The sequence below is a fragment of the Eptatretus burgeri genome, chromosome 9, assembly GCF_056783735.1.
Source record: "Eptatretus burgeri isolate ZD-2024b chromosome 9, Ebu_testis_v1, whole genome shotgun sequence".
In the NCBI taxonomy this organism is placed as follows: Eukaryota; Metazoa; Chordata; class Myxini; order Myxiniformes; family Myxinidae; genus Eptatretus; species Eptatretus burgeri.
This window is the reverse complement of record NC_140969.1, coordinates 84,786,360-84,807,708: the sequence shown is the minus strand read 5'-3', so window position 1 is coordinate 84,807,708 and position 21,349 is coordinate 84,786,360. Positions and strand designations below refer to the sequence as shown.

The 21,349-nt window shown below is 44.8% G+C and overlaps 1 protein-coding gene across 6 annotated transcripts in view; it reads left to right on the top strand.

The window, feature by feature from the left end:
- Positions 1 to 21,349, top strand: part of LOC147020503 (protein cornichon homolog 3-like) — a 99,966-nt gene that overhangs the window by 63,977 nt on the left and 14,640 nt on the right. For 5 of the 6 annotated variants that reach the window (XM_085895894.1, XM_085895895.1, XM_085895890.1 and 2 more), the window contains one exon: positions 15,095 to 15,163. In XM_085895894.1, the coding sequence (XP_085752020.1) occupies positions 15,125 to 15,163 (39 nt within the window). In that variant the 5' untranslated portion in view covers positions 15,095 to 15,124. Of the gene's footprint in view, positions 1 to 7,984; positions 8,125 to 15,094; positions 15,164 to 21,349 lie in introns of those variants that run through there. The other variant, XM_085895893.1, reaches the window with a different exon arrangement.

Below are 21,349 nucleotides of genomic sequence, written 5' to 3'. Positions count from 1 at the left end.
ATATATATATATATATATATATATATATATATATATATATATATTTATATATATATGGCCCAGCAAGGAGTGATGTAAGCGACATTTTTTAATGATATGATGATGATAGGCTCGGATGATAGGGGAAGGGTTAAAATTGTGCTATATGGCATTAACTCCAAAATGGCCAATGTGGCCCTTACATCACTCCTCCTCGCGGCCCCTCATATATGTATATGTATGTGTGTGTATATATATATATATATATATATATATATATATATATATATATATATATATATATATATATATATATATATATATATATATATATTTGTACCGAGACACCAGCTTGTCACTCAGGAGGATTAATCCCCAGTTGTCCTCGGTAGAGCTGGATCTGGGGCCATCGCTCACAATTAACGTTGTGGTATGGTGGGTTGTTTTAGAACCACGAACGCCACCCAGTCAACCATGAGTTCCAGTGTCCGCCGTCTAATTATTCCGTTTAACTAGAGGTCACGTGGTTACCTGAGTGGGGAAATGCACCCTCGGCAAAGCACTAATGATATCTCGATTAGATTTTAATTTGGGCTGCCGAGCGTTTTAACTGCTGGTGCATGCCGACGATTTTTGTTCAAATCTGTGGCAATTACCTCCCAGTCTATCGAGGTTCGGACAATGCTAGACCAATTGAAGGAAAGGACAAACACGGACAGGTTGGAAGTCGACAAATGATTTATTAATAATAAAATAAATAAATTAAAAGAACTTCTTTTCTGAGGTAAATAAGTGAATAATTAATCAGGAAAAATCAATCAAAACGACAGGAAAGAGACAGAGAATAGATGCTTATCGGGGATTGACTTACAGCTAAACACAGACAAGTATACCCAGCAGATCTTTGGGGGGGGGGTGGGGCGGGAGAAGAGGAGGTGGGAGGGCAGAAGAGTCGTCTCGCTCACCAGAGTTGTCCATGAAGTGAAAACGTCCTGAAATGTGTGTGTGCATGTCACGTCCGTCACCAGCACCCAGCCTTGCCGTGCGCCCTCTTGCGAACAGCCTTGAATGCCAGTCAACGTCTGGGAGAGCACCAAGATCGTCTATCGCGGGTTTAAACCCTGGTGCTGCGACACGGGCAGCTCCTCACACTTCACGAAGCTGGTGACGTCCAGTGACCCACACAGTCCGTCGGTGACTGACCTGCGCCTCACACGTGGTTGACCAACCCGTGCCTCACTAGTCGGCGCTGCTCACACCCACACGCGCACCACACACTCGCTTGCTCACTTGCACGCTTCCTCTCTGGCTCGCTTCTTCCCTCGCGTGCTTCAACTCTCGCTTCTTTCTCGGCTCGCTTGCCCGCTTTTTGCTCGCTTCTCTCCTCCTTTTCCTCTCTGGCTTTCTTTCTCGTTATCTTCACCCTCCTCTTACTTCTCTCACCTCCAAACGGACCTACAATTCGTTTTATATCTGCAGCCCATCTCGGCAGGCACAGAGTCTCCCCCAAGCTCACCCCGCCCCACTTGCGCACGGTTGCCATGACTACCCATGCATTCTCAAAAAAGGCGGGCGTCGGCGCTCGCGAAAGAAATACGTGCATAAACGTTGCTGAGGAAAATAATGGCGGGCGTCAGAGCTCGTGAAAGAAATTTGTGTGAACGTGTCTGTCGTAAAGAAAAAAAGCTTCCCATAAGAGAGGGGATCTATCCTTTACCCTTCTCAACGCATCACATTTAAGATCCCCATTAGACATGGGGATGGGGCTAATCTGAACAAGCATTTCAGTAAATAACTGTCTGAGGACCTGGATGTGTGGATGCAGTCATCAGACCGGGTATATATATATATATATATATATATATATATATATATATATATATATATATATATATATATATATATATATATATATATATATATATATATATATATATATATATATATATATATATGTTGTTGTTCGTCTTTCGGCTGCTCCCGTTAGGGGTCGCCAAAGCGGATCATCCGTTATGATCCGCATACTGATTTGGCATAGGTTTTACGCCAGATGCCCTTCCTGACGCAACCCTGGTCGTCTCTTACGACACAGGGATAAGGATTGGGTTTCGCCATGATTTCAGGCTGCCCCACACCCTCTCATAGTGCGGCCCAGTGCAGAGCTCCCATCCTCGAGCGATCCTCCAACCCAAGCCTCCGAGTAGCCGGATTACAGGCGCACGCCACTACGCCCGGTTTTATATATATATATATATATATATATATATATATATATATATATATATATATATATATATATATATATATATAAATAAATATATAGTTGTATTTTATGTCTGCCTGTCTGTCCATCGATAGAATCGGCCCCTCTGGTAGTAACCCCATCATATTTCATCCCGTTGGAATCCTCTTGGTAATTGGAAATGTAAGAAAACATTTTCAAATCTACAGGTTTCCCAGTCTGTGCATGCACAGGCATAAACACCCAGGCTACAGGCCAGTCGCTAGGGGGGGCATTTGGGTGCATTTCCCCCCCCCATGGCGCATCTGGTGCCCCCCCCCCACTTGTACGCCACCCATTTATGCCCTGTTGTACTCTGTGAACAACTTGGTGCTTCAGGATGAGCGCCCACTGTGAACTTGCTGTTTAAGAGTTCACCTGTGTGAACTAAAACCCTTATTCCAGATGTTCAACGTGGTGAATAATAAGGCCTTCTTGGATAAACTGTTCTTTAATAATATCCTTCTTTGAATAAGAATCAAGAGATAAGTCAAGTGTGCGCTTCCCATTGCATCTCCAAAAGCAATTGGCAAGACAATACAGTCCAAGACCACAAGATAAAAGATAATAACGCATGCACCAACGCCAGCAGCCAAGACCTTGTGTCGAATGTCGATGTTGTGGGTGGTTATATATATCGTGGATCATTTCGTGTTAAAGGCCCGGTCACACCTTGACGTTTTAGCCAACGTATGCCGATTTTTGAATTTTTTTTCTAAAACGCTGGCACACGTTGAATACGTTATGGGTAAGTTTTGATAACATTGAGAGCACGCTGAAAAACACTGCCATACGTCGTTGTACGTTGGCTTTAAACGTTGTACTTTTTGGTTGTCCTCAAATTTTTTCATGCTTGAAATTTCACGACATATGCCGGCGTATGACTCACACGTTCCGCTACGCTGGCCACAAGTTGTATGCACGGTCTGCGATCGTTGACAGACGTCAACACATGCTACTTGTAAGTTAATCATAAGTTGAGACACGCCGAGGTAATGTTTAGCGTACCCGAAACTTATTTCTAACCTATGATTAACGTGTTGTTGGCACGTTATGCGATCGTTGCCACACATCGACAGACGTTACTTTTAAGTTACTCATAGGCTGAAAGACGTCGGTATAAGGGATCGTCCTTGCGTCAGCGTCCACGGCCACGGCCAGGACACTTATTTGCAGCATTCTTCAAACTTTTCTTCGGCATGACGAGGATGTTCACACTTCGATGTCTAGCTTGGCTCTGATTCCAATTGTCCATCGGCAGCGTCTATTTAAAATAGTCGAGTTTGAGCGTTTTAACACGTTCAGAAGAAACGCTTCAAATTTCCAAACGCCAGCGTCAAAAAACAAAGGCGAGTGACAGCAATTTAAATCGTTCATTGTAAACAATGAAAATAGCTGAGTGGTACCGTTTAAAAGTCGTTGAGTGTAAAAAAAATCCAATTGTTGAGCGCAAGCGTCTACTTTCAATAGTGGAGTTTGAGCGATTTAGCACGTTCGATAGAAACGATTAAAATTTCCGAGCGCCAGCGTCAAAAAACAAAGGCGAGTGACAGCAATTTAAATCGTTCATTGTAAACAATGAAAATAGCTGAGTGGTACCGTTTAAAAGTCGTTGAGTGTAAAAAAATCCAATTGTTGAGCGCAAGCGTCTACTTTCAATAGTGGAGATGCAGCCATTTAAATCGTTGAGTGGCAGCCTATGAATAGCAAACCCTACGTCACCGGCAAAGATAAACTGCCGCACGATATGGATAAGTTAGGCTATCGTTGGGCATAGTTTGTGAACGCCGGCTTCACGATAATTATTCGTTGGTATATCGTATCTATAAGTAATCAAAGCGCTCTATGCACATTATTAGTTCATTGTGCATTTGTCCAACCCGTTATGAATAGACCTAAATCGTAAAAACAAGCCATAGCTCATTGTTGAAAAAGCCCCATAAAAAATTAGCCGCGAAGAACTTCGAACAATGGTGAAAAGATGTCTCCTACCCGTGGACACGCGGACGCAAGGAGGATCCATCATAACCCACACCCTCCCCCTCACACTCACCTACTACTGCCAACATGAACAAACTACTACTGATACTGATACTGTTACTGCTGACATGGACATCGACTCAAAAAGGACTCGAAAACACTGTTGGGTTCCCCTTTTATGAGCAGCATTTTTATATACCAATTCCCAAAACCGCTGGGAACACGTCTTTATATGGCAGTTGTAAGCTAGAAACACGTTAATTTATTTTTTTGTCGACCGGAAGACGTCATTGGAATACGTCTACATACGTCGATGTGTGTTGGGACTTCGTAAAGAATTGGTTCAAAGCACGTCAAACATAAGTTAGAAATAAGTTTCACGTAAAAAAGACATTACCGCGACGTGTTTCGACTTATGAGTAGCTTATAAGTAGCCTTTGTGGACGTGTGTAAGCGTCCACATATCGTGTGTAAAACTTATCCCCATCGCATGCGGAACGTGTGTCATACGCCGAGTACGTCGTAAAATTTTGAACATGTTTAAAATTTCTTGACGTACTCTACTTACTACGGCGTATGATAGCGTACTTTAGCGTTCTACTCACGTATACCAAACTTACTCATACCGTATTTGACGTGCCCCAACGTTTTAGACACATTTTTCTTAGGTCGGCATACGCTGGCAAGATCGCCAAGGTGTGACCGCGATGTTGACACTTCCATTTCTACGGCAGTTATGATTCGAATCGTTGTGCGTCAGCCTTTTAATAGGCTACGTCACGACATCGTCGGCGATGCGTGCAACGCGCTATGCCTAAGTTAGACTATCGTTGGGCATCGGTTGTGTAGGCCTACAACAGGTTCAGCATTCGTTGGTATAAGTTATCTATAACACAACGAAACGTTCTGTGTCCGTTACCAATGCGTTATACATAAGACCAAGTCGCTATGAATACGTCCGAATCTTTAAAAAAAAAACATCAAAAGTTCAACGTAAGCCAGCGTTTTGCATACATTTTAATACGTTGCCATCGCTGGCTAAAACGTCAAGGTGTGACCGGGCCTTAAGGAATAGCCAATCAGCGTATTCGATATGGAGACCCAATTGAGCAGGTTACCTGATTGGTTGTAAGTTAGGTATAAATGTAATACAGTCATAATATGATTAAGGAAAAGACATAAATTTACATTATTAAAGATGAAGTGCACGTGTACCACGTGACCTTCACAACCCGTCAACCCTCCATCTTAAAAAAGTAATTTTATAATAAAAATTAAAAATATGTGTGTTTGCAATCGTCCTTGCATTTGAAATTATGCAGATAAAACCTGTTTTTGATGGATGCATCATTTAATAAATAAAACCGTCAAATGTCGCGAGTCGCGAGATTAGTGACGCGAGTCGCGAGTCGCGAGGGACGAATCACAGAGCACGACCTCGCAGCAGGAGAAAAAGACGTGGATGATGGATAAACGAAAATGGCTCAGAAAAGGAAAAAATGCAAGCGATGAAAATGAAGAAGATGATGAAAGACATGTTGTGGGAGGAGTTGGAGGAGGAGGAGGAGGAGGAGGAGGAGGAGGAGGAGGAGGAGGAGGAGGAGGAGGAGGAGGAAAAGACGATCATGTCGATGAAATACCGACAGAAGCTGGCCAACCTGGCCAAGCCAGCAATGTTAGCCCTGCAGCTGTAGCCCCAGCGCAGACAGCCGAGTTTCCACGCTCGGCGGCGGCCTCGGCGTCGGGTGTGACTGTCAAGCCGCTTCCCGATGATCTTGGAAGTGAGAGACCGAATCAAGTTGTTCTACAGCGGTACCCTGGCCATCTGTTGCAGAACAAGAGTCGCTCGTTTGTGTCCTCGTGGTACCAGACTAATGAATGGCTGGCATACAGTGTGCAGACAGATGCAGCATTCTGCTATCCATGTAGGAAGTTTAACACCGCACGTGGCCCAGTGGACTCTGCTTTCACAGTGCGAGGCTACCGGAATTGGAAACATGCCGTTGAGAAAGACGGGGTTTCGCAAACACTCAATTTCAAAGGAACATTTAACTTGTGTTTTGAGGTGGAAGGAGAAGGAGAATGAGAGGCGCATCGATTGTGGTAAGGAGATTTCCACACTCCTCAATGCTGACCAGCTAAATAGAAACCGGTACGATGTGTCTGCTCTTATAGATGTTGTGGGATTTCTCGCTGAAAATCAGATACCTTTTAGAGGGAGCCTTGATAATTTTGAGGATATGTCAGACGGGCACAGTGGGCTCTTCCTCTCGCTTTTAAACTACACACTCAAAAAAGACACCGAGCTCGCCGAAATAATAAAGCATATCCCACGAAACGCAAGCCATACTAGTCCGGAAATGCAGAATGAACTGATCTGCACATTGAGTAATGTTGTGACGGATGCCATCGTGGAAGAAGTAGGCACATCGTGGTTTACCATCAAGGTGGATGGGACGAGGGACCCCACTGAATGTGAGAACATATGAATCATCATTCGCTTTGTATCGGCATCAAATGAAGCAACAGAGCGTCTACTCACAATAGCTACAGCCGACGCTGGAGATGCAAAAACATTGACAGACCTAATAATTGCAGAGCTGATAAAAACAGGACTTGACACATCAAAAATATTAAGTCAGGTGTACGACGGGGCTTCAGTAATGGCTGGGAAGCACGGTGGGGTGCAAAAGTTGTTGCAAGAGATATTGGAAAGAGAAATCCCCTATGTGCACTTCTTAAATCACCAACTCCATCTGGTAGTTATCCACGCACTGGCAGCAGAGAAAGCTGTCACTGATTTCCTCGAGGTTTGTTGTTGCCTGTACAAATTCTTCAGAAAGCCCACTGTTGCTGCACAGTATAAAGGTGAGCGGTTAAAACGACTTCTTGATCAAAGCTGGACTGGACATTTAGCCACCGTATCTGTGATCATAGGATCTTTTAAGGATATCACATCCTTACTGTCGGAGATTGATGCAGAGCGCGCCTACGGTGCAGAGATGAGGATGGAGGCTATTGGGCTTTTGCGGGAAGTCTCTGGGCCTGACTTCATGTTCATTGCTATCTTTGTACAAAAACTGCTGATGTTGCTAGATGGCCCTAACAGACTCTTGCAGGCAGAGGACATGGACTTGCTAACGGGGTTGGAACTGGTGGCGAGTGCTACAGAGTGCGTGAAGAAACTCCGCTCTGAGGATGAGTTCACTGATCTGTGGAACAAGGCCAACGATGCTCGCACTTCTACACCTGCACCACCAAAACGGAGACGCACAATGCATAAGAACTTGGAACAGTTTGTAGTTTTGGAGACAACAGGACAAAACAACGACAATGACAAGACGGAACTGCAGAGGGTTTTTACAGCGCAATTAACACTGTGCTTGGCAAGATCACTCAGCGCTTCAGTGAGCGCAACACACAACTCGCCCGTTCACTCGCTGCCTTGAATCCCGAAAATGGCACGTTTTTGGATCCCCACTTGCTCCAGCACATCATGACATTAACAAAGTCAACCATCAGTGAAACAGAGTGTGTGGTTGCAAAGCAGTTTATTCGCTCACAGACAGAAAAGCAGCCAAACGAGAGATGGACAACACAAAAACTCCTCTCAACATACCACAAAACGCTGGAAGCCATGCCAAGTGTAGTGACTGCTATGAGAATTGGACGAACACTTGGTGCGTCCACTGCCATGTGTGAAAACTCATTCTCAATATTGAGGAATGTCTTCACTGACCATCGACGGTCCTGCGCCATGCACGCAAGGCACAACTGGTATGGCTGGCCATCGGGAGAGACCTCACACGTAAATTCCTGAATGAATGGAAGAAGGTCCTCAGAAGATTCCACACCGAGACGCATCGCCTGCAGCTCTTCTGACAGTGAGTGCAGCGATATAAAAACTATACGAGGAGTTCAGATTGTGTGTGTGACTGCTGGTGATGCGTGTGTGGTTGTGGTTGCAGTGTGGTTGTGGTCAGCACCCGCCGTGGTCGGCTGCTTTGTACTTCTGATGTTTAAGTTAAATGTTGTGTTTGGTGCTTTGCATATCCCATATCTAGTGCTTTGTGCATAACCTTACCTCTGTGTAATTGACTGCTTTAAATGCGGACCTTGTGGTATCTTCAGGCCGGTTGTATTTGCTGTTGATAGTTTAACATGATGATTGCAGGTCATAGCCTACTATATCTTATTTCAAAGTGCACTGATTCTGGTGCCAACCTCCCCCATTTAGTTATTGTATCTCTGGTATATTAATTTTCTAATGCCAATTCTTCACAACACCTTGTATAAGTGCACCTGAATTGGTGCCAATTGTTTAATCATTGAATATTTGCATTGTGAATGTGCCAGTTTGTTGCGGCTCTCCTGCATTCGAATAATTTTAGGCCAAAAACATCGGAACATATTAAATCTAGCTGAGATCAATTTGGTTAGTATGCGACGGCAACCTCAGTATAGATGTGTCAATGCTGCATGAATACAATAGCATTCCGGGTTATCAAAAATATTAAATAGTATAATTGTGCCCCCCCCCATCCAGTTCATATTCCCCCCTTAATACTGAGCCCTGGCTACGGGCCTGCCAGGCTAGCGCACAAACATACAAGTTGCTTTGAATAATATTAGGTTTTTAATAAATAATCCAAATTGTATTTTAATTTTTAAAGCCTGATGATAAAAATAAATCGTTAATCATTTTATTTTTTATTATAAATATAGTATTTTGTCATTGACCTTTTATTGGCATATATTCTTGAAGTCAATTCAGTCAGAATGATGAAAACAATATACCGATATATATATATATATATATATATATATATATATATATATATATATATATATATATATATATATATATATATATATATATATATATATATATATTGTTGCGGTTTTGGAAATTCACAGAACATCATTCAGGTTCCCCGAAGATCAGTTATTTCGATAAGTATGTGTTTCAGGTTAGGATCCCCCCCACCGATGTGTAAAGGGAATTGTTCGTGTGCCGGGCTGTGAATCTTTGAGGTAGTCATTATTCTTTTCTATCTTTTATTTTAAAACATCACAACGCCATCTCTGCGCCAACCATAATCTCCTACAAAGGCAAACAAACAACACCAACTGCCATCTTCTCGCCGAACAACACCATCTCCGTGCCAACCATCATCTCCTACAACGCGAACAAACATCGCAACCATCATCTCCTACAAACGCGAACAAACAACCTCAACTATCATCTTCTGAACAAGCAACGCGAGCCGATTTGCATATATCGGATCACAGGAGGGCTTTCCCCGAAACAAACAAGTGACGTCGAACATGGGGTTTCCAGCGAGGGTTGAGAGGTCGGAGGTGAAGAGTGGGCAGAGCCCAGCCTCGGGTGAGAGTTCGAGGGGCGGCTCGCCAAGCCCTATAAAAGGGCGGAGCCCGATGAAGTCTCGGGTCTTGAACGAGTGCAAGTTGTGGCTTCGGAAGTCAGTGCCAGTCGGGAGGAGAAGCCAAAGTTCCAGCTGCAGTGGAGTCCAGCGAGTCGTCTGAGTCCGGGCAAGGAGAGCCAGCAGCAGCGGCAGAGCTTGGGAAAACGACCCTGACGGCGGTCGAGCAGCGTCACTGTGGTAGTGGACAGGTCATTAAAGAGCATCAACTCTAAAAGAGCCAAGGACCTGTTCACTCCTCCGAAAGTGTCGCCGGCCAGGCCCGACAAAAGGCCACGATGAGAGCCGGGCCACCGAGGTGAACCAAGCAGCCACTCAAACCGCTCGCCCAGTTGCTCAAGCCGCCCAGCCGCTCAAGCGATTGGAGCGTTGCGACACGAGTGCCAAGCAGAGGCACCAGGGGTCACCGACCCGAAGACCTTCGAGCCGTCACAAGGGGCGGCCAGGTAACCTGCCCGGCCTCGTGCGACCCTTCGGTCATCCAGGCTCCGAGTTCGAATAAAGGCTTACGGGTCCGTTTCTTTTCTGGGTTTTGTATGAAAGTCTGTTTCTGTGGCGCCTTGTCTTTATAAGTAGAAATGATTTCAGTGCGTGCCTGTACATATTGAATAGAAATAGGCTGTAGGCTTTGCTCGTGTCATGTCCCCTTCCCCCATTGATTGCTTGCTTGTTTAATAAATGCCCCGTTGTTTGAATGTAAAACTGCTCGTTACGTCCATTTCCTCCCATTGACTTTGACGGCGCGTTTGGGAAATTAGCAGGCTGTTAAAGCCAATAAAAGTGGTAATTTGGTCCGACGGAACTTGGCGATTAAAACCGCTCGGCATTGCGCACGGAACGAGCGGCTAAACGGCTCGTTTACGTACGAGTTCCGTTGAGTTATAAATTCTCGGTACTTCTGTCTGCGTGGATAATTAGGTATATCGAGATTCGGCGATTAACCCTGCAACGCGTGGACAGAATATTGGCAGTTTATGGTGCGTTAAGGCACCCGGAGCAGGTTTCCGGAATTGTTTGGAAGCTACGACTGAATTCCGGTTTTCGGCGGACGCGCGACTGCGGTTGGGCCGTAAGCAGTCGTGCGTGGTGTCAAACCGGTGAAATGCGTAACAAAAAAATATATATATATATGCCTGGTGTTGGCGCAGTGGTTAGGGCAGCGGCTTGGGATCCAAAAGGTCCTGAGTTCAAACCCCGTTGGGCCACTGAATTAATACACCAGGGGGTTGACTCAGCCTGTCATCCTTCTGAGGTCGGCGAAATGAGTACCAGTGTACTGGGCCGGTGTATACCCCGGTTAAAAATAGGTGTACCATATCCCTGTGTCGTAATAGGCGACCAGGGTTGCGTCAGGAAGGGCATCCGGTGTAAAACATGTGCCAAATCACTATGCGGATCATACGGATGATCCGCTGTGGCGACCCCGAAAGGGAGCAGCCGAAAGAAGAAGATATATATATATATATATATATATATATATATATATATATATATATATATATATATATATATATATATATATATATATATATATATATATATATATATATATATATTTCATTAATTTTTTCCATCAATATTTCTAAATCGCAGTTGCATCAGAAGTTGCAGTTTACAGTGACACGTGCTTGGCTCTCTTTTTCTAAACTCTAAATTCATTCCGCACAAGGTGTGGGTTCCTCTGCTCGTAACTTTATAAATTCTGATTGAGAGAGACTTGTTCAATTGGGCTGTAGGATAGTTCACACACTCTCCTCTGAGCTGTCTAGCCTGGGTTTGAATCTCCAGTCTCGACTTGGCTATAAACTGTAACCCTGGTTTTCGCAGGTATGACGACGAATGAAGTGTGTGCCGTCCCTCAGACGGATATCCATCCAAAGGACCCGTCTGCCAGTGATCGTCGTTGGTGTATATTAAAGATCCCACAGTGTCTTCCGTGAAGAGTAGGCGAGTTATTTCCGATTACAAATTGCTATCACCTTCAATCGAACGTCAGGCTTGGCCGTCTGGTTCGTGATCGACCTGTGCCAAAAAAATAAATAAAACATTTCCCCTGGCCGACCCCACTAAAAGGTGGGAATAATTGGTGCCATTAAAGTAGTACTCGTACACCATTGATCAATAAAATTCGAAGCCTCCGATAGAAGCAAATACCTCCATGTCGAGGTTATTTTATTTCCTCTTTGCAATACAAATCCATCATTGTATAATTTCCAAGTCTTGATTTATTAATTTATTAATTTATTCAGTTAGTTATCCCAACAGTGGAATCCTGTCCACAGACACTTCAACAAGTCTCCCCCCTCCCACTCCCAGCCCACCACCCCTAAAGTATTCAGCAATGGTATTCGATGTAACACACGGACCTGACAGTTCACCATCATAAGAAACGGGGGGGTGTTGGGGTGGGGATGGGGGAGCTCCAATGTAATTGATGTAAATGAGTTAATGTATTTCACTCTTTGTAATTTTGGTGATTTATTGCAGAAAAGAATAATATAATGAGCCTAATTGATCATGGGAGTTATTATATTAAATGAAGTGTCCCACCTGTATGGACATGGTTGATAAATGTCTCAGCAATCATACAAATTTTTCATCATGTCAGTTTCGATCTTTTTATTTATTTATTTATTTTGTTAGTTTAAGTAACTGTCGCAGGGGGAAAAGATCAGGTTGGATTTCAAAACTTCTTTCTCACTTGATTCGCTGCACAGATGTTGAAGTTTGCTCTGGATCTTGAAAATTAAATAAAATAAATGAGAGGCTTCATAGAGGTTGGCAGCACATCATGACTCATCGATCAGAAACGTTTCAACACCAGAACCAATCGTGGGCAGGTCGCCACAAAGGTACTTGACTGAAAGTGGCAGGAATTTGTAATTTGGTCACAATGCCGGTGATAGTTTACTCACTCTTTGTGAAGGACGCTGAAGGATCTTTAACATCCACCAACTAATGCAAGCAGATGGGATGCCCCAGGTTAACATCTATTCAAGGGACAGTGAACACCTTGATGAATTGCTCGACCTGCAAAGCATCAAGATGGGAGTTTATAGCTGGGTCAGTTGAAATCCCCCAAGACTAGAAGTGTATCTCGCCTGGGGCACTGATCAACCACAGACTTGAGCTTGGCGTAGAATGCGTCCTTCATGGTGAGATCACTCGCCTCAGTTGGAGCACATACAGAGACCTGGGAAATGACACCCAAGGAGTGATGAATCCTCAGTCTCATACGCTCGTTGACCCATGTTACTTTAATTATCATGGAAGTCAGCTTATTGGACACAGCTACAGCAACTCATTGGGCATGGTAACCATTGGAGCTACCAGACCAGTTATAGGTGTAACCAACCACTCGCCATGATCTCACCACTACCCGGTCTCCGAACCTCAGAGAGAGCTGCAATCCCGATGTCCAAACGCTTGAGCTCAGATGATAACAGACGGGTGATCATCCTCTCTTACAGATAGGACATTCCAGGCACCCACCCGAAGGGACCACCTCAGGTTAACCTAAGGAGACTGCTGTCTAGTGGACGACACATCAGCACCACTCCGACATGACCGCAATCTGACCCGGGAAGGTTACCCCATGTTTTTCCTCCTATCCTCAAGGAGTGGGGGTCCTGAAGGTTTTGCCCCTATCCCGTCATCCGGTGATCTGTCCTGCGAAGGGCAGCTACACAGTAGGTACTCCCACGGAGTGGGTTTTCAGGTTTTTTTTGCGTTTTTCGTATGTTTTGTGGGATGAAGGGTTTTACGGTGGCCGGAGTGCAAATCCTGCCATCAACATCCTAAAAAAGTGACCCAACTGCAGGAGGACGTCCGCAGACACAGTTGGACACTAGATATGGATGGCTGTTTGATCACAAGGAGCTTCTCCACCCTTTGTGAATGCATCATTTACTTGCAAAATTATGCATTTCTTTCACGACCTTGTGGATACAGTGGACCCTACAGTAGAGTAGGCGATTGAAGGACAACTGTTCATAACCAGATAACTTGATTAAATGAAAAAACACTTTCTGTTGCCTTGCTAGCCTGGCCTCAAGACCAAGTGACAGTGAAATAGTGCTCGTAAAAATAAAATCCTAATTGCCATTTTCATTGGTTCAAAATGATAACCTCATTATAACAAGATAAATTATTATTACCCCTTCCTGGAAATCAACCGTTCTTAAATTATTTTACTGTACAGGTTTTATCATGCAGTTCTCAATATTTGATGTACCATGGAGCGTACTCTTTACAGAGCGTTGGTGTTGCCGAAGCAGTTGCTTTGCCAGGATTGTACTGGGTGGTTTGCCTTTGCCTTCCCAGCGTTGTTTGTCCATGATCAATCCTTTCAAATGTTGAGCCTCAAATGAGGAAGCAGCACGTACCATTTTAAAAGTCTTTCGTATGACTCGAGTCGCAATAATTAAAATCAGTCATTGTATGTGTGTGCGCTCCATCATTCTCCTGAGTCAGTGTTGCTGCATACCATGACAGGGGGAGGGAGGTGTGAGGAATTTGGCAAGGGTACAGCAACTTTCTGGCCACTCTGTACATGTTATATGAACAGGAACGGTCAATGATATGAAATGGAACTGAAAGGGTATCATTGGAGTGGAGGTAAAGGGGGTGGTGGACGAGTTGGGGAGGATGGTTATAAAAGAGCAAGGCGCTTTTGTTTGGCTTTTTTCAAGTACCCACCTGAACACAAAACTCCTGCTGCTGGATTCCAATCCCATATTTTTTTTTCTTCCATATTTCGTATCTCTCATGTTCGTGCACGTCTGCATCATCAAAGTAGTGTGACTGTGCTGCTGATGCAGTGCCCTCTGCAGCTTCGGGCAAGAATTTGTAATTTGTTCAGGCTGCTTGCAATAATGCACATCCTCTTCCCAAAGGACACCGTGGGATCTTTATGGTCCACCAACAAATGCTGGAAGATGAGACACCAAGTTTTACATCCATCCAAATCACCAACATATGAAACACCTGGATAGGGTTTTATAGCTGGGTTGGGATTCAAACCCACGATAGACATCTCAGAGGCAAGTGCACATACCTCTCGGCCATCCTGCCATCACTGGTATATTTTGTTACTTTGTCTATTGCCTACTGATGTCATCCAATTAATGTAGAATTAAACTCTCTGTGTCCTTATCCTTCTTATACAAAGCTTCCATCCGTATGCCTTTGATCGAGGTGGGGAATAATGGGGGAGAAAGGGAACACAAGGCACATCCAGGGAAGGGGTTGGCGATTGTGGGTGGGTGGTTACTATCAAAGATTCAGATATTTTGCATATCGATGATGTAGATACAGTGTGTCCCCTTATTTAAAAACAAAAAAATTTCAATCTTTGTCATGGACCGTCTTTGATTTGTCACAACAAAATTAATGATTTTTTTTTTTGCAGATCATTGCATTCGATGAGCTGAAGAAGGAGATGCGGGCTTCGTTAGAGCATGAGGAAGAGCAGATCCAGGTGAGTTGTGGTCGGAGATTGAGCATCACAATAAAAATTCGCGGAATGTCTATTGTTCCACAGCTCGGTCATTTCCCCAAATTGGATTTTCCAGCCGGAGAATGAAGTGCAGTTCCATGTGGATTAATCGTGTCGTTACGCACTAGTCATGTTCCATCTGTGACGTACGCAAAACGTTTATAAGCCGTCGAGAGATTTCTTCGATAATTCCTCTCCAGACTTTTCATATCGATCTTCATTTTAATTCAGTTCGCATATGCTTTTCTGTTCACTGGACTTTGCTAAATAAAAATAAATGTTCTACACATGAATTCCCCATTGTCCATGGGCAAAGAGCAGGTCCTTTGGTGTCTTCAAATTTAATTTCCATCTCAGGGAATTGCATCTACGGATGTGAAGCCCCTGTCACACCTTGACGATTTAGCCAGCGTATGGCAACGTATCAAAATGTATCTAAAACGCTGGCGTACGCTGAACTATTGATGTTTTTTTCAGTTTTGGGCGTATATTAACGAGTTGGACGTATGCATAACGTATTAGTAATGTACACAGAACGTTTCGATAACTTATAGATAACTTGTACCAACGAATGCTGAGCGTGTTGTCGGCGTTCACAACTTATGCCCAACGATAGTCTAACTTATGCGTAGCGCGGCAGAGTATCGCCGACGATCACGTGGCGTAGCCTATTAAAAGGCTGCCGCTCGACGATTCAAATCATAAATGCACTAGACATCGAAGTGTCAACATCACCGTCATGCCGAAGAAAAAAAAAACCCATGGAGTCTAGAATACTGACGGGTTCCTCCTGTGAACCCCATTTTTATATAACAATTCCCTAAACACTGCCAATACACCATTACACGGTTGCTGTAAGTTAGAAACACGTTCAGTGAGTTCTGTGGTTGTCCGGAAGACGTCAATATGCGTTGGAGATACGTTACACGTAGGTTCAAAGCACGTTACTCATAGGTTAGAAATAAGTTTCGGGTACGCTAGACATTACCTCGACGTATTTTGACTTATGAGTAACTTATAAGTAACGTGTGTCAACGATCGCATAACGTGCCTACAACTTATGGCCAGCGTATGCGGAACGTGTGCGTCATACGCTGGCATACGTCGGAAAATTTAGAGCATGCACAAAATTTGTCGACGAGCTCGGCGTACTACGACGTATGCCAGTGTGCTTCAGTGTGCTCTTAACGTATACAATACTTACCCATAACATATTCGACATGTGCCAGCGTATTCACCAAATTTTTCATACGTTGGCATATGCTGGCTAAAACGTCAAGGTGTGACAGCCCCTTGAGACTTGGACTCTGACCAGGGATCTGAGATGGAGACTTAATTCCTTTGGTACCAGGTCTCTTCGGAGAATCCTTGGCTATCGCTGGTCGGACTTTGTGTCCAACGAGCGGTTGCTGAGAGCGACTCAAATGAGATTTGTGACCTGCACAGTCCGTGAGCGTCAGCTGCGGCTGTACGGACATGTGGCTCGTTTTCCTGACGCTGATCCTGCTCACCAGATTCTCTCAGTGAGGGAGTCTCGTGAGTGGAGGAGGCCAATGGGCCGACCACGTGCCTCGTGGTTGCAGAAGGTTGATCAGCATCTCAAGGAGATGGGGATGGGCCAGGCATCTACCTGGGGGATGTCCAGATGGAGGCCCCTGGAGCCGGACGCAGCCGTCCACACTGGCGGAAAGTGGACACAACGACACGCTGATCCGGCGCATGCTCCTATACTTGACCTGACCTGAATTTTCTCTCGAGTTTGTATGTAATGTATAATCGCAGCACAATGAGCATGTTGCTGTGTAATCAATGTTCAAGTACACATGGCTGAACATTGAGCAATTTGACACGTTATGTAGGAAGACCAGTTAGGAGCACCAAACAAACCATAATGTATTCACATCGAGTAGTATGAACATCACATTACGTTTCTCCAAAAATGCCGTTCAAGGACAACTGTCATCCCTTCAACTCCTCATGGTGATCGTACGCTTGCACATCTGTTCTGATAACTCGGCTTCTGAAGAGCAGTCAAAATCCCACCTCCAGGACATCTGAATTGATAAGATCATTCCTGCGTTTCGGACATTGGCCGTTGCAAGAAATGAACGGCAGTATTGTTTTGAGCATCACCATGAGATGATTGAAGAAACGCCATTTCGTCAATAATCGGACGTGGAATATCGATGTCGATTGTGACGGACGTCATTTTTATGATCAGAAGGTTGTTCACACATGTTGCTCAGCAGGTAGAGAAACGTACGATGAACCCGTACCTCGTCTGATATTTCCTGCTGCGGTGGAGCGTATTATTGATGGTAGTGAATATACCGCTTCCTCACAATCTTCCTACAGAGGAAAGATTGTTCCTGCAATGTGGGATTCTTCCTGAAGTGTTGGATGTTTTTGAAACAGAGATTGAGGCTCATGGAAGAGCTGAATGATAGAGGTGTTCTGTGTACAGGGGTGCGGTGATGGATTCGGCACACAAGGGAGGACAGATAAATGGGAAGGAACAAATTTCTAGGCAGCGTGCGTTTGGACGTACAGACACGACGAGGGAAGCGAGTGGGCTGAGTTGACAAGGGACTGTAAGTAGACATATAAAGCTGACAAACAGGGCAAACGTAGAAAAGTGTGGGTGGACAGGACAGAAGTGTCGGTGGCAATATAAAAATTTGTGAACACGAAGAGGGAATAACATGAGATTGTGATGACTGCCAATTTAATGGGGTGGACATGAGGTGGGTGATCGAAATGAGGTGATCGAAAACTGTTTGTCTGGATAGTGGATATCCATCTGTCTGTGGTGGGAGAAGAACAGGTTAGCCACACAGTCTTTATATAGAAACAGCGTAAGTGTTTGGCACTTAGTATTTAATTAAATATTCTAGATGATTGGCCATCTTTATATTCTCTCCAAATGAACAAGGATGAATCTGCAGCCTGTCTGTCATTGTGCGAGAGACTTTCCGGGAAATAATGGAGTCATCTGAGGCCATGTGGGTGATATAAAGTCAGACTTTGCCTTGCGGAACGCCAGCCTTGAAGGAAAGCTTTGAAAACAGTGACGCACATTGCTTGTAAATAAAATGCTACACAAAAATCCACCAGCCAGTAAAAGGGAGAACCTCTGATGCCTAGAATGATCAATATTTGGCATCAGATTGTGGCAAATTCTTAAGGTATGTCCAGTGGGTTTGCTCTGACTTCTTTCTTGATGTTCAGAGTGTCAGGCCATTATTTATTTGGCAGAAGGAGCATATCTGAGGTGGAGGGGCCAGAACTAACCTAATGTTCTTGAAGTGGAGCTCACATTATTATTCCAGGAATGTAGGATTGTTCTCGGAGTGGAGGATTGTTCCAGGATGTCGGTGGTACACTCACCTTTAACTTTTCCTTCCCTTTGGTGTACGTACGTTGTTCGTGGTGCCGGACTCGGTGTGTTCTCTAACGACTGCAATCCAAGCTTTGAGCTTCACTAGTCTGAACGAACGTACCGGTCGGCTACCACTCGAATAGATCTTTGTCAGTTGGTGTCTGTGACTTCTGAGTGACGTGACGGTGACCACATCAACAGCATAACATTTTTGAAACTTGTATTTCAAATAAACAGAAACAAAGTCAAATGAGGAAGTTCGCCATTACACACAATGTCCAACTCCGATCCCTGCGTTGAGTTGTTTCTACCGCCCAGTGTCCCACTTCTGCCGGCACAACTCATGCGTGTTCACCTCGTCCACCATGGCTGTTGAACGATCGATTCCCGTCGCGGTGTCCTCTCCCATACGCTGGCCCGTCTAGGATGATTGAAGAGCTCAAAGGAATTATTTTCCCGATACACAATTTTAATGAGCTTTAATCAACCTGACTATATAGAATTGTTCCCTGATTGTAAGATTGTTCCTGAAGTGTAGGCCACACAAAGGCTTGGTGGTGATCTCAAACAGGGCATTACCATTGACTACTACCCATGACAAGCAGTGTTGAATGGTCATGGATTTGCAAAAGTTTATGTCAACACCAGAACGTGACTATGATTTCCAAAACTATCGCAACACTTCTTGCCCACCAACCGTGTGCCTTATCCAAGTATCATGGCTTTCCATGCGAAGTATCAACATTGTTTATCCAATTGGATTACTTATTTATTTTATTCTTCTGTTCACATGTTCACACTGACTTCCATTAACCCTTTGAACCCTGAGCTCCTTGGACTTTCGGTTCCCCCACCCTGGACTCCTTGGAGAAAAATCCGGCCACTCAGGTATATAGAGGTTTGAGTAGCAGATGGTAAAACGGCCACTCGGGTATATGGAGGTTTGAAAGGCGGATGGTAAAACGGTCACTAGGGTATATGGGGGTTTGAATAGCAGTCGATAAACCGTCCACTTGGTCATATGGAGGTTTGAATAACAGCCGATAATAATAATAATAACAGATAATAATAATAACAGCCGTTTGAATAACGGCCGCGAGGGTATATGGACAGCAGCCGATAAACTGGCCAATAGGGTACATTAGACGACCCGTGAACCCGTTGGGTTCCCGTTGTGACAGCGGTTGATAAAAAAAATCATTTAAAAGAAAAAGAAAAAAAACAAAGATGGCTCCAGCGAACTATACCGCTGAGGTTGTTTGCATTGATCAAATACTCCCGAAGAGTACTTCACAGAATCGGAATCGGAATTGATTTTTAAAATAATTTTTTTCGTTGCCTGATTTGAACGAAACTTGATACTGCACACCGCAGGAGAATAGTGAGTAAGGTGGCAATAAAATATTTGCGCTATTGTGTACCATTTTGGCTGTATTTCGGGAACATACATACATACATATATACTGCATAGAGTGTTGACTAGGCCGTGGTGTGTGCATTGGAGCACACCCGTGACTGGTTTTCGGCATTGTTCCGGAAAGTCGCGACTGAATTGTCCGTCCGGTGGGTGAGCCGGCCGCCATTGGCTAAAGCGGCTGTTCGCACGCTGGGCGGGCGGAAGATTCGTAACACTAAGTATTCGCGCGGGCAGCCTACCTTGAGACCATACCTCAGCGAGGCCTGCTCGGACACAAACCGCTTTAGCGGTTCGTTCCGTTCTGGGATAACCGAGCGGTTTATTATCGCGAGACCTCGCTGGACCCAATTCTTTTATCGGCTATTTTAAAGCCCGCTATTATTCCGAGAGCAATACGGCGGTTCGATGGGGAAAGAGGACACAACGAACGGGTTAACATTCACACTAGGACATTTATTTATAATAGCACGTATGCAGGCATGCACGTATAGATTTATGCAAGGCAAAGAAAAGCACGACAAGAGGAACTACAACCGTCTATTATTATTATTTACAAGCACTTGCACAGTTCTACTTGCGGGACATGGCGCCACAACATTCACACAAATAAAAGCAAAGAAAGACCCCCTCACAGACAAGGGAGCCAGACTGGACCCGTAGGCTTTTATGTTCAAGGAGCTTGGTTGACCGAAGGAACTCCAAGAGGCCGCCACAGGTTACCTTCACCCTCGTGGTGACTTGGTTGGGCGACCCTCGGTGGACCCTCTCAAGCTCCCCACCGACTGTGGAAACTCCAGACTCGAACGCGGCTGCCCACAACTCCACACTTCCAAGACCTCCACCGACTCGCTGCTCCACCCAGACCGAGACCTCCACCAACCCGACCAACAACCAACCCATAAACCAAGACAGCTCGACAACCGCTCGACAGCCCCCTTTTATCCCCCTTGGCTTCCCGCCCCGCCCTCCTTCCAGCTCCTGCGGGAAACTTCCAGAAGGGAGGCGTTTTCCTCATGGGTCGGGGTTTTTCGAAGCAGTCATTCCCGGTCGCTCTTCTTTATTCTCTCTCCACTCGCCCTCCCCCGTCCCGAAGCGCGGGAAAGTAAGAGGAAAAATCCGTGCGATATCGGAACGCCTTCTTCTTTCTCCATGGCAGAGACGGTTTTTGATGCGGAGAGGGTTGTAACGTGGTTGTGGAGATGGTGATTGGTGGTGTAGTTGGTGGTTGAGGTGATCGTGGTTGTTGTAATGGTGGCGTGGTTGGGTGCTTGTGGAAAAGGTGGTTGGTGGTTGAGGTGATAGTGGTTGTTGTAATGGTGGCGTGGTTGGCGTTGTGTGGTGGTCATGAGGGTGGTGTGGTTGGGTGCTTGTG